The 13862-nt window shown below is 40.8% G+C and overlaps 1 protein-coding gene across 2 annotated transcripts in view; it reads left to right on the top strand.

Moving 5' to 3' along the window:
* Positions 1 to 11399, top strand: part of stk11ip (serine/threonine kinase 11 interacting protein) — a 30240-nt gene extending 18841 nt beyond the window's left edge. Inside the window, exons 21-26 of one of the 2 annotated variants that reach the window (XM_028571802.1) lie at positions 394 to 491; positions 1286 to 1464; positions 7070 to 7154; positions 8220 to 8302; positions 9820 to 10046; positions 10229 to 11399. In XM_028571802.1, coding sequence (XP_028427603.1) covers positions 394 to 491; positions 1286 to 1464; positions 7070 to 7154; positions 8220 to 8302; positions 9820 to 10046; positions 10229 to 10369 — 813 coding nt within the window. In that variant the 3' untranslated portion in view covers positions 10370 to 11399. Of the gene's footprint in view, positions 1 to 393; positions 492 to 1282; positions 1465 to 7069; positions 7155 to 8219; positions 8303 to 9819; positions 10047 to 10228 lie in introns of both variants that reach the window. The other variant, XM_028571801.1, reaches the window with a different exon arrangement.
* Positions 11400 to 13862: the final 2463 nt, after the last annotated feature.

Raw genomic sequence — 13862 nt, 5'->3', positions numbered from 1 at the left:
CAGCTGGAAACAGGAGGTCTCGCTCCATTCATCTTAGTTATGTTTGTTTATCCAGTGACAGGGGCTGCTCGCTGTTTCACTTTAGCTTTTTTTTTTACTTCTTGTGTGTTGTTCGAGACGACATTAAGCAAGACTTTGGTCTAGTGGTTTAATTTGAAACCCCCGCAGAGCTTGTGAAAAACTAAAAACTGCTAGAGAATATGGTGAATAGTTCGGTATTGAATTTGTAGCCATGTGGTGCTCATTATTATGCTGTAAAAGACAGTATTCACAGGTGAGCGCAGCACCTGTAGAATCCGTTTTGCAATCTTTTCGAGAAAATGTCCACTACAGAGACAATGAGAATGTTGCTGCTTTATGCCATGTATCCCCTTTTTTTCTGTGTGCCTTCAGATGTCAGCTGTCAAATTTGGGGAGCCAGGGCAAGTTCCCTCTCTGTTGGTGGTGTCAAACCAGCGGATCTATTTCTTGGAAATGACATCAGACACCCAGTGAGTAGAGCAATAACAGCATACAGACAGTACATCTTCAGTATGAGAAACTTAATTGCAAGAGTGCACACATTTATTTCAAGTTACGTTGCATAGTTATTATGCATTCTTGCGGTATTATATATTGTACGCAATATTATATGTTTTTGGCATTAATTGTGGGTGTATCATATATGTACGCATGACAAAGAAATGAATGCATGCTGGTGTGGACAGCGAGGGCGCCACTCTGCAGTTAACAATTATGACTTTTAATGCTGGTGTGTAAGTTCCACACCCTCTCCTTTTTAGGATGTGGAATATATTGCATAACCTGCCCAGGTTTTTGGGTCACATCTTGAGAACACATTGACCTTGCAGTGTCTCTGCTGACTGTGGAGTCTTTTCTCCTTTTATTATTTTTTCTCTGCTCCGTCGCCCACACGAAAAGCTTTTCTTCTCTCGTCCAACTAGAAATCTGTCCCTTTAGACGTGAGCCCATGCTGTGATGGCTGTGGCAAAATGACTGCAGTCACCGTGATTTTCTGACCACATGAACTGACTTCACTTGTTCTTGGCACTGTGCAAGAAGTCAAACTGTTATTTTTACCTCATATCTTAATCCTTGAAAAATGATTAAATCATTGCCATGATTGTACTGAGTAAACCTTTGGCTTAAACAAACACATTTTAAAGTGTTGTTCTGGCAGTCACACCTCCAAGTGTCAGAGATCAAGTAAACTATTTAATGCAGCTCACTGTGACAGTACATTTGCTGCACTTTCTGAAATGTCCCCCACCCCCCCTCCCAGCAGTGGCCAGCTCTCTGATTGGCTGCAGAAGAGGGACAGCCACCCAATCGTGGAGCTCAGCTACCTGGAGGTGGGACTGGGCTCTCAGAGCATCCACATGGAGTTTGGAGACGGGGAAGTGGCCTACACCCTCCTTGTGAGGGACAGTTTACGCTGCAAGCGCTTCTTTGGCCTTTTGACAGGTAAAAGGAAACACTGCCAATTACAAGCAAAGTGGAAAATGGTTTGTGTTTTAATGTATGGAAGAAAAAAAACATATAAAAGGAAGTTTAATTTTTTTGAATATAGTCCAAGAGAGAAACTCACTGACCCTGCTTTTACTCTAATTACTGGTTGCACTGGTTTCAGCAATTTCGTCAGGGTGCTCTGAGGGAAGACGCAGCAAAATAAACCGCGCCCTAATTTAGGTTACAAATAAATTGTAGAGTACTACTGAATCCCTGAGGCAGGTATTGGAACAGCATGTTCCACTCATGAGCATTGTGCCACAGAAACCCGACCCACTCCCCTCACAAACTAATATGATACCATATGTGTGCTACGTGACGCAAATCTCTGCCCCCCTCGGTATTGGGTTCACTCAGGCTGATTACATCCTGCCCAGACCAACGTGTCTGCAAGGGGGAACCAGCGGCTGAGAGGAAAACCTTTTATTAGACGGGGGCTCCTGCTCGGGCCTGGAATGTCTGGAAAAATAAGGAAAATGAATTTGACAATGTCCAGCCCCTAAACCTGTGCAGAAAACAGGAAAACATCTTGGCACTTATGGAAAAGCATTGCTGCTCAGTACACATAATTCAATTTTTTTTTGGGGAACTTTGTAACAGACAATGTGACGACGGTATTTTCCCCCTTATTACTGTTTTATATTACCAATTTCAGGGTACAAGATACTGAACACAGGCAACAACAACAGAATCTAATTCAACAAACCAATTAGATTAGAAGAGCAGTCCCACTTTTTTCCACAACTCTCTGCCTCCAGCTGCTGTCTGATGGGGTTTTGTACAGCTTTCACTCATACACAATCAAGCAAGAATAGTTTTGGAAGTATATAAAAGTGTTGTTTCATACATAATGTTCTAGTCTAATGTACAGTGTTTTTAAAGTTTCAATTTCTTTAATTTTTTTTCTTTATTTAACTCGGCAATACATACAAACAGACAACTGTCATGACAGATAATAGCTTTTTGAATACGTTTATGCTGCTCCTTCCTTTACCCAGAGGCAGTGGTGGAAGATCCACTACTGAGGTTACAGTAGTAATACCACAGTCTAAAATGTTAATTACTAAAAGTACAGAAGTATTATCAGCAAAATGTAATTGAGTATCATAAGCACTCACGCAGAATGTCTCCTTTCACAGTTATAAGAATATATTATTCTGTTTTTATCACTAACGAATACATGTAAAGAAGTTTGTCAGTGTGGAGCCAATTTGAATACTTTTGTATACAGTACTACTGGGTGCATTAGTAGTATAGTACTGCATCATCTCCTATAAAGATATACACTTTGTTATGTAAAAAGTAATCTCGCATCGCCAGACCTTCCTCCACAGTGCTGCGGAGGAGGGTCTGGCGAGTCCACAGAGCATTCCGGGATGGGAGAGAAACGTGCTCTGGTTTATCGGCATTTCTGTAAACCAATCACAATCGTCTTGGGCGGCGCTAAGCGGACGTACGGAGCAACGGCGCCTCTGCAAAATCGCCTCGGGAAGGAACTTGTTTTGGTGGAACGTGTGGCCGTTCAAAGGTCGTTTGAGATTGGACAGATAGTCTAGCTAGCTGTCTGGATTTACCCTGCAGAGATCTGAGGAGCAGTTAACCAGAGTCCTCAGAAATCCACCGGAGTTTAGAAGCCCAAGGTAACGGACATCCGGCCTAAATGAGGGATATCGGGTGGAATTTCAGGCGGCAGCTGAGCAATTCCAAGAAGTGGAACGTTGTGTATAAAGAATATGTGAAAAGTGACTAGTAACTATAAGTGTCAAATAAATGTAGGGGAGTTAAAAGTACAATTCCCCCGCTAAAACATAGTGAAGGATAAAGTAGCATAGAATGGAAATACAAAGTAAAGTACAAGTATGTCAAAATTGTACTTGAGTAAACGTACTTAGTTACATTTTACAACTGCACAGAGGAATGTTATATAAAGAGAAAAGTAAACTGATTAATTGAAGAATTAGAAAGAATTTCGAAGCCCCACTCAGAAACATGTGGGTATTCATTAACTTATGCCCCAAAGTAACATCTGATCCTCTGACTGACCGGCATTAAGTGACATTTAAGATGCATTTCCTCCTCCACAAAATGTTCTTTTTTTCTTTCTTATCCCTCTCACTCTTTCTCTTGCCTCCCCTCTGTCCTCTGAGAGCTTTTTCTTTCGGTATTAATTCATAAACAGCTCATTTAGTGCGTTGTATTCTTTGTGGCGGAAAATGATTCCAGATTGCTTTTGGTGAGACCGCAGAGTTTGTCCAAGACGGAGCAGACAAGTTGGAAAAAAAAAAAAAAAAAACACGAACAATGGTTTGCTTCCAGATGCATCATGTTTAAATGCCAACCACCTACACATAAAGTATAGGATGTTTGCGTTTGCTTTGATCCTTGAAGACAAAGATCACTATGTTCTTATGATGGCAAACTCTCTTTTACCTAATGCCAGATTAACCCCAAAACAGCTGTTGTAATATTCTGTCCAAAGAAGTACGGAAAAGCTTAACCATAACAAACCCTGAATATTGTCTAAGCTGGCTCCTGTCATGTGGAAAAAGATGAAAACCACAACTGGAATGACGGAGGACTCGCTGGCTGGAAGAGAGAGAGCGCGAGAGAGAGAGAGAGAGAGAGAGAGAGAGAGAGAGAGAGGGGGATGTGGTTATAACTGGGACAGTTTTCTGGAGCTCAGAAACTGACCGAGTCTGACAAACCTTCATTGAAACATGAGAGATAACACGAGGCCTCTGGAATCTGCAGCCAAACTGACCTTCTGTTTTTGTTGGCCAGTTGTTTTCCTCTCACGTAGAGGAATTTGTCAGTTTTCATTGTTGTTCCTCTCAAACTGTTCTATGGGAGATCTGGTAAGGTGAAGATGGACGCATACTCCTCCCCCCCCCCCCCCCCAACATGTTTTCTGGTTTTCAGTAGTAGCAAGAGAGAGAGAACATGCTTTTGGGTCAAATGCGCCTTTGCTTTTGAAACTAGGAAATCCAATCCCCCCCCCGTTTTCATAATGTCCTGTCCTAGCTGTCCGACTTATCAAACAGTGGTATTTGATTTCATGTGAAAATCGTCAGGGGCATTGTTGTTGGCGGCGGAGGCAGCCAAAGAATCTGGGACTGAAATGAGAGGAAGCAGGAATACTGACATAGACCAGAGCACCAACCAAAGGCCCTCCGCTGCAAACTGGGCTCGGCCCGTCACATACGCTTACCTGTGATTGCAATCATGGATGGCTCCTCGTTAAAACTGTCCTTGGTAACATATTATTTAAGCTTTCGGTTAGTCTGACACTCAACTGGTTTTCTTCAACACCTAAGAAATGAAGGGACCAAGACTTTGACTCGAGTCCAATACAAATTATGGTGAAAGTGATGGAGCCGTCTGCTATTTTTAAGGCTTTTTTTACTGACCATTTGACTTTGAATGGAGAAATGAATCCGATTCGAACCGACAGATTTGTGTTTTGCAGAGTATTTAAAAGCATCCAAGACATGACGCAGAACAGGACAAGAATGTTACATTTTCATCCAACAGCAACACCGTTTCATTGACTCCCGTGTCCACAACATTTGAACAATTCAATACTTGTGGCTGGTTAAGTATTCACCACAGTGAAAATGTTGTATTTGGCTTCTGGCAAGTGTTAATTTCTTAGGGCATCCTTGTGGTCAAGTTCAACCAGTCAGGGTACCACTTAGTACGGTGGTGACCCCTAAATAAGAAGCAATGTCTGTTTTTCGACCCCTGTTAATGAGCTACAGTATAAGCATTTACATTGATTGCTCATCCCATTTTGTGTTTCCCTTTATTCACCAATTAGTGCATGCACATGTAGACAATATGGACATGGTAACAAATAGGCAACAGATGTTATCGATTGACATAACATAGGAAAGGACACATAAGTAACAGGGGGACAGCATTGTGAATATAAAATGATTTGAAAAAAAGTAATAAAAACTCAATTGAAATCAAAGGAGGCGAAGAGCGAATTCAGAGGGAGAGAAGAAATGAACATAAATAAACTGAGAGCGTGAGCTGTTTGGGTTTATCATAATCCCCTCTCATACCAATACTTGTTGAGCGCTGGCAGAAATGTGTCCGTAGACCGGAGTTTTGAAAACCATCAAGTGGCAAAAGTTGGCGTTTGAATGCTTGCTCAGATTACTGGTCTTGTTGACTTATTATTTGATCAGATAGTTCCTGTTTAAATCATTTTAGACAGTATTTTAGTCAGGGAAAGTCACAGGTAACACACACTTCTGTGTGTGTGTGTGTGTGTGTGTGTGTGTGTGTGTGTGTGTGTGTGTGTGTGTGTGTGTGTGTGTGTGTGTGTGTGTGTGTGTGTGTGTGTGTGTGTGTGTGTGTGTGTGTGTGTGTGTGTGTGTGTGTGTGTGTGTAGCCATGAAACGATATTCATGAGACTCCTTTTTTTTTTTTGTTCCTTGCACCTTCTTCATTATAAGACAGGGTTGGTTTTGCCATAATTTTACATTCCTCCACTGTGAACCCCCATCTTTCTATCCCTTTTAAATCCTTTTGAAGTCCGTCTATTCAAACTTGACTGCGAAGCCACACTGCACATACCCTCTCTGTCCTGTATTGTTGTCACACTCGATGACACACTACAATCCGTGAATGCGAGCGTGACCCAGGCCATTGTGTTCCCGACATTTTTCTCACCAACTGATCCCATGGAGCCGAAATCTTACACTCGCAACAAGAGACCTGTTGGCTTTCTTATCGTAGTTACAAGAGCAGAAGAAGAAGTCTCCGATTGAGTTTGGCTTTTGTGTTTGGCATGAATGCTTGGGTGTGACATTTTTAAGGCTATTGTACTTTTTTCCGTGTCCTTTACAAGTTCAAGGAAGTGTGTTGTTTGTACATTTCCCACATGTATAAATGTTTACCCTGCACAAATCTGTAACTGTTTTATCCAATAGTCAACTATGGCTATCAAAACCTATTCCAAGAAGTACTTGCATCCTCTATTTCCTTCCAAACGTCTGATAAAAGGGAGCGCAGAGATGCTTCCACTTAGTGCGAAATGTGTTTGACATCTCGTGTTTGAACAGTTACTCAGAGCTATGCACCTTCCCAGCTGTTTCCACTAGCTCCGAGCTGGAACACAGCTTTGGTTGGCTGATGAGTTTTCACGGGTTGAATCCTCTTACTTCCTTTTTTTTTTTTTTTTTTTTTTTTTTGGTATTGGTATTTTCATATTGCTGTTAATGATCATTATGGGTTTATCTGTTCATTATTTTGATGAATAATGTAAATAGAGAAAAAATAACCACACTTTACATCTTCAAATTGCTCATTTTGTTCAACCAAATGTCAGAAAAGCCCAAAAGATATGCAACTTATAGTTTTGTAAAGCTAGTGTAACTTATAGCTTTGTAAAGATAATCAACTCATCGTGTCGAGAAGCCGCTGGACTTGGCTTTAGTTTCTTACAGACATAATTATCCGTCTCGTTATTTCTTCAGTTAACTGAAGAAGGATGACACAACTGACAACTATATATAATAAAACTACAATATTTTTGTTGTTATTCCCCCAGGAATTGTGCGTGAGATGGCGCACAAATCCGAGAGCAAGCTGCAGTCCATCTCTACCACAAGACTCAGCCCTCTGCACCATCTCTGGTACGCTCCACTCCAACTCCAGAGAAACTGGCATCTTTGATTTCTTTTGTTTATATGCTGAAATATGTGGTCTGCATAGTGTTGTGCACATGTCTGTGTTGTTGGGAGGTGTAAGTTAAAGGCAGTTTTAGCACTGCACATTGTTGGCACATCTTTAGTTGATTACAATAGGCTTTTTTTTAGACTTTTTTTTTTTTGTAAAACTGCACCACTAAATTAGCTGGTAAACCACATCTTAATTTGTAACATGTGCTGCACTATTTCTAAATCATGTGGTGTAGTTTGTTATCACCTCCAGGAGTATTTCCACACCTCTCTTTGTTTGTTTTTCTCTCCGAAACAGAAGATAGTAGCCTTCTCTAGGCCCTGTGGTTATCTTATTGAACATATTATTTCAGAGGGAAAAAACAAAAGAAAAGAAGTTTTAAATGGGGGAAAAAAACACTGTGAATAATCAAACATTTTAAGTATACAGACATAGTGTATGCCTTTGTAGCAGTTTGGACAATCAAGCAAACATGCTTCACCCTACCAGCAGAAGTCAAATAAATAGCAAATTTCCTTTAGCTTGGATTAGGAAATGAAAAGTGGAGCATTTTCTGTGACATATGCCAAGACTAGCCTTAATCATGAAGAGTAGTATATCCAGGTACCACTTATACCTCAAATCACGATTTGTTATTTGTCCTTTAAGCAAACCGCTCAATTATCACAAAAACAGACACATCAAAGCAGCCCCTCCATGTGTTACGAGTCAGCTAACCACAGTCCCAGAACACACTCGCAAGGTTTTCACAATCCAAGCTCTGTCAGCTATTATTATGTCAATTATCCCCTTTGCTTCACAGTTACTGTGAAATTAATCCACGTGATGCTGAAGTGCTTCCATCTGAGACAGCAGGGCAGCACCTGTCGGCCATAAGCCACCACACTCCCAACCCTCTTGTTTTCTTTCTGAAAACAGCGTCTGTGCTTTATATAAAGCAGCCAGGTTCATGTATGATAGGAGATTGTTGTGCTAATATTATGTACATGTAATATTATTGATTTCTTTTGGTCTGTTAGGCCTCTAGTGTGTGAAGACATCCAGGCAGATGTGGAGGATGGCCAGCTGCAGTTTTTCTACATTCTGGCTTTTGTTCGGCAAGGTAACATTCCCATTACTTCCGCATAAAGACATACACCGTTAACTTTATTATGCATCCCATTTTAGGTTTTTAGGATCTTTACATTCCTTGCCAAATATCTCTCTGTATCGGTAGACGGTTCTGCTTTCACCTGGGATCCATCTTACTGAATTTTTTTGTTCACGTGTTACAAGAAAGATAAGATTTCAAGACACAACAGGTCGTTTATAATGGCTTCTGAATGTGCAAAGATAATGCTATTTACTTATGACGCCGCTATCTTCTTGGCATCTTTTCTGGATTCGTACTGGTGCTCTGTATGGAACTAAAGATGCATCTAATTTGCAGGTAATTTAGCTTACAGTCTGGAGAAAAGGTAGAATAAGCTAGGAAGCTGGAACATTTATTTTAACCAGCTGGACAAAAGCCAAGAGTAAATGCCACAATAAAAGCCCTCATAATATTCCTGCAACCCTTGAAATGTAAAAAAGAGAAAGAAGTGCCAGGAAAATATAATAACTGGAAAAATGATAACAAAATGGATACAAGATTTTATTTTATTCAAAATAAAAATGCTATTTGTGGGCAGCGGCTGATGTGAGTCCCCTGTTAAAGATCCACATCAACAACCTTTGCCATAGAATGAGGCCGAGATCAGTTTCTTTGACTGAACTGAGACAGACAGACGACTGCGTTGATATGCATGTGGTCCGTGCATGTGCGGGATGCCTCGCTGTCTGTGCTTCAGCAGACACTTAGAGATCCAAGGTAGCTGCAGGCTGCACACACAGCTGTGCACGCCCGTGGAATGTCAAGTTCTTTAACTTTTAACATGCCTAGATCTGCCTTTCCCCTCTGCTTGCTCTGTTGAAGACGGAGCTTTCAGACATGACATATAATGCCAAAAAACTCATGTTTGTAGCAGAAAGGTACTTTGTGATGCTTTTTAAGTCAGTGATTAATGACCATGACCTATAGTACTAAATCATTCAATTTATTTTTTTTATCAAAACTATGCAATGCAAGAGGGCAAAGTTCACTAATCATGTGGCTCCAAACTAGGGCTGTCCTCGACTAAAGAAATTCTTAGTCGACTAACACTTATACAATTTTGTCGACTAATCAATTAGTTGATTTAATTGACAGAGCTGTGCGCTTTGAGAGGTGGTTAAGACTAGAAAAGCACAATATAAATGTAGTTAATTAACCATCTGTAAAACTGAGTTTCTCCACAATTAATCCTGCAAAAGCACCACTTTAAATCTTGTGTTTACCATAAATGTGCTCATAAGTTTCTTGGAAATGAGTAATTAAGCATGAATAAGCATAAAAAATGACTAATCGACTAAAGAAATCTTAGTCGACTAAGACCAAAACGACCGATTAGTCGACTAATCGACTAAGAGGTGGCAGCCCTACTCCAAACAGTAGGAGGCATTAACAACTTTAAACAACTAGTGAAAGTTGACTCGCTAAAAAGTTTTTTTTCTTGACTAAAATAATGTGAAACGGCTCATATTTTCATATTTTTATTTCAGAGGATATTTGGACGCCGTTGACAGTCCTGGCTACCCGGGAAACCCTGTACCTGCTCAAAGAGGATCACCAGTGGAGGAAAAGCTCAAACAGCCCGACAGTGACTGAAAACAAAGAGCCGAGCAGCGGGAGCGTTACCATTTTGGAAACGCTGCCAATGAGCTGCGTGAGCTCGGTCCACCTGTGGCCTTCAGACCAGCGCAGGATGGATATTAAGCTTTACGACGAGGTTGGTAACTTAGTATGCAAAGGGTGCTTTCTGGTGACTTCTTCAGGATCAGGGAAAGATGCACAGTATTTTCCCAGTCTGTACTGTCAGCAGCAGTTTTGTTGTGTGTGTGTGTGTGTGTGTGTGTGTGTTTTTTTTTCTTTAACTTCCATAGTTTCTCTTGCTGTGTTTTGCTCGTGCAGACGGTGAAACAGGAGAAGACGTGGTGTGTGCGCTCCGAGAGCACTGAGCTCCTCCAGGGTCTGCAAGCCTGGGTCAGAGCACAGTGGGAGGCCATGTTCGGAGTAAAACTGCACACAAGCCTGCAAGACAAAGCAACATAATAGGGGGGGGAGAAAAAGAAGAAAAAAAATCTAGTTACAGTCTGTGTGTTTTGTGAGCATGAATAGTTGGTACTGGGAAATGTTTAGTGAGCGTGAGCGAGTTTGTCTTTATTTTCTCTCTGCACAGTCTGCACTCAGTCTGGTCCCATTACGCTCGTAGCTTTCATCGTCTTTTTAAACTTGGAAATGATTGCACTCATTCATGTGGGTACACGAGCCTGTAAAAGCACTGGTTGCATAATTCTTTATTCTCCAGATACCATCCAGCATGTCTACAGCTGAAATGGAGGGTGCCTTGTTTCTATCACACCAGCCATGCTTTCCTGTGGAAATGCACCTTATTGCATTCCGTGGCGTTCTGCGATCACTGTTGAAACAAGATGACACAAAAATGTGGGTTTTGGGAACTAAGAGGGCATTAAGTTGGGGTTGTTAGCTAAGCCTTAAAATATGTCCACCCCCCTTATTAAGCTGGACAGAGTCATTCCTGGCTGTCTTAGGGTGCAGTGTGTTGTGACATCACATGCTCAACATGAGGCTGGAGGTGCTTCTGAAAGGCCAAGGCTCAATACCATGTCATGGAGGGTCACCTCACACCCCCAATTAGGGTCTTATGATGTTGCTCTGCACTTATGTTATGTGAGCAGAAAAAGGATACCAGAAGCGCAACGGTGCAGAAAGTCTCTGACCATTGCAAAGATGAAAAGTAGCATTTTCGACTAATTATCGACTAAACCCTTCTGTTTATTTAGTTTATGTTTCGGTTTAAAAATGTAATACAGAAACCTCTGCAGCCGTGTGTGTAACTGTATGTATCAAAGTGAATCTGTACAGCAGCATCATGCACAGATGCGGTAAAGATCAAAATGGACTCAGCCTCGTTAATTTAGATTAACCAGTATTACTTTATTTATTTATTTGTTAGCATTCTTTTTCATTATGGGTCGATGCAAAAAGTCTTTTATTTTTATATAAATATGAAGAACAACATCTCCTGTATCGTGTCTAATTGAATATGAAAGTGAACGTGTTCGTCTGTGTGGTTTCTTTTTCAGAAAAACTGAAAATATCTGCACATTTATGTTTATAGAGTGACAGAAACTTCCCTTTCGAACTTTACTGACTCAAACAGAGCATGGCAAGTAAAAAAAAAAAAGAAGGTCGTGCATTGCTGTAGTTTGCTTGTTGACAAAAACATATGTAAATTTCAAAAGGTTTAATATCAACCCGTGGAAACTTGTGATTTACTTTTTTACTTTTTTTTTTGTTACTTCTCCCACAGCCACTTCTACTTTATTGGGTCCACTTAATCACCAACATGTTGTTCAAGCTGCAGTTTAAAGCAGCACCAGTGAAGGAATGCTCAAAACCTGCAGAAGAAGTCAGGGGTGTTTGATTAGTGGATCAAACTTGAGGCTTTTTGCTTACACAGCATTCTTTTTTGTCACTACAACAACACCACCACCACCAAATGTCCCCCTAGGCGAAGCTCCGTTTTAGTCCTTGCTCAGCTGTGTAAAGGTATGTTAACCAATTTCACAGTGTAAATATTTCTTTAGCCACCGGGGCTGTACATGTGCTGTGCACATGCTTGTTGGAGACCTGGATCACTTTCAATTGCGCCCACGTGGCTGACAAACCCCAGATCCCCAAACCAGTAGGCAGGAGCAGGTTTACATACAAATGACTAGCGAGTACTCTCTCATAAATCTGATTCAGACAGTAAACAACAGAACATATTCGAGTTCATTCTCTATTTTTTTCCCCCCTTTCCATTTCTTGTCCCTGCAAAAGTAGGAAAGTGTCAGGTGCAGAATAGCACCCTTGGAGCTGATACGATCGGCTGACTTGCCTAAAGATGCTGCACTGTGGATGCTTACTGCCTCAGAAGTTTGAACCCCCAAAATCTCTAGGGGGGGAAAAAAGGGTTAGGGTTTCTGTTGACACGTTACAGCTCTTTCACTGTGAACAAATCCAAAAGAACCGAAGGAATAACAGATATATGTGCGGAGAAAATCGCCAAAGCTTTGCTTTCATATTCAAGAACTCTTGTGTAAACAGCTGCAGCTTCCCTTGTTGGGATTTTAGGATTTCATTTAGCACATAAATCAACAACACATACATTAAGAGCTTGAATTGAAGTCAAAAAGTACTCTTAACTGTGCATGGTGCCTTTATGGATGGTTGGTTTGTTTGATAAGAAGTTACTGTAGAAGTTGATCATTTATTTATATATATATATATATATATATATATATATATATATATATATATATATATATATATATATATATATATATATATATGCATTTGACCTACAATATGTCTCATAATGACATCTGAGTGTTTTTCTGTTTTTGGGGAAAGCCAGGGATTAAAAGTGCGATTTCTTTCCCCTAAAAAGTAGTTTGCATTAAAGTAAAGAGGGCAGGTACATAAAACTGAGTTAATGGTGAAGTAAATTGTACATCATTAATTCTGTTTTATGGATCTGATATGGCATCTGGGACCATTTTTCCCACTAACACGTGCCCATATTACGCCATGCATTTCACATTTTTATTATGCTTCTCCATGTGTTAATTGTTCATTTTTTTTGTAAATATTTCAGAGCCTTATCCATCCTGCCAGGATGCCTTTTTGGTTTTGGCCTAAAATGTGGTCAAATTAATGAGCCCAGAAACTCAGCCTTAAAAAATCCATGAGTCATAACGATTGCACGCCACGGATTTATGTCACACAGTTTTATGTTATGGGAGGAAGTAAGCAATCGAGAATGATACTAAAACATAACCACAACATTTGTATATTTCAGTATGAAAAGGCGTGCTCCATACCAGTGAGTCCTGCCCTCATTCATTGATTAATATATGCACTGCAGGGGTGTAGGAAGGAATTCCAAAGTCCAAAGAGAGATTTACTCCACCCCTGATTCCATTTTGGCTTAAATTGCATAATCCCTGTTTGTTTTTAGATATGGGGCCCTAATTGTTACACCTTTTACTCCTCGACAACACTAATTCAGTGGCTACCAGGTTCCAATATGAAAACAATGCTAGTTCTCGCAAGGATCCACGAGTGAAAATGAAAAATGAAGACCCCCCCCCCTCCAAGCTGCAAAGAGAATCATTATTTTTGTCTGTGTGGATAAAAGAAAAGGGTGCAGGTGAATAAGTTCATGCCTCACTTAGATCAGATTTGAGAAACGGGGAGGATAGTTAGTATGAGACGAAGCTGGGCTGCAGCCATGGCGATTTGGCCGGGCGTAGACATCTGGCCTGATTCGACTTCCCACCGCCTCCCTCCAAAACATTTCAGGTCCTCTGGTAAATCAGGAGCACTACAGCTGCAATGTGCATGACAGCAAGAAATCTGTTGTTTTGCTGAACGCTCGAGTCAACAAAATTCTTGGATGGTGGGCCTCCTCCGTCTAAAGGCTGTAGTCACGCAGTGCTCTGTCAGGCCGGTGGGCTGCCAAACTGTGGTCCAGTGG

Source organism: Perca flavescens, chromosome 24 (assembly GCF_004354835.1).
Source record: "Perca flavescens isolate YP-PL-M2 chromosome 24, PFLA_1.0, whole genome shotgun sequence".
Lineage (NCBI taxonomy): Eukaryota > Metazoa > Chordata > Actinopteri > Perciformes > Percidae > Perca > Perca flavescens.
The sequence above is the reverse complement of the archived record's forward strand: the minus strand, read 5'-3'. Positions and strand labels throughout refer to the sequence as shown.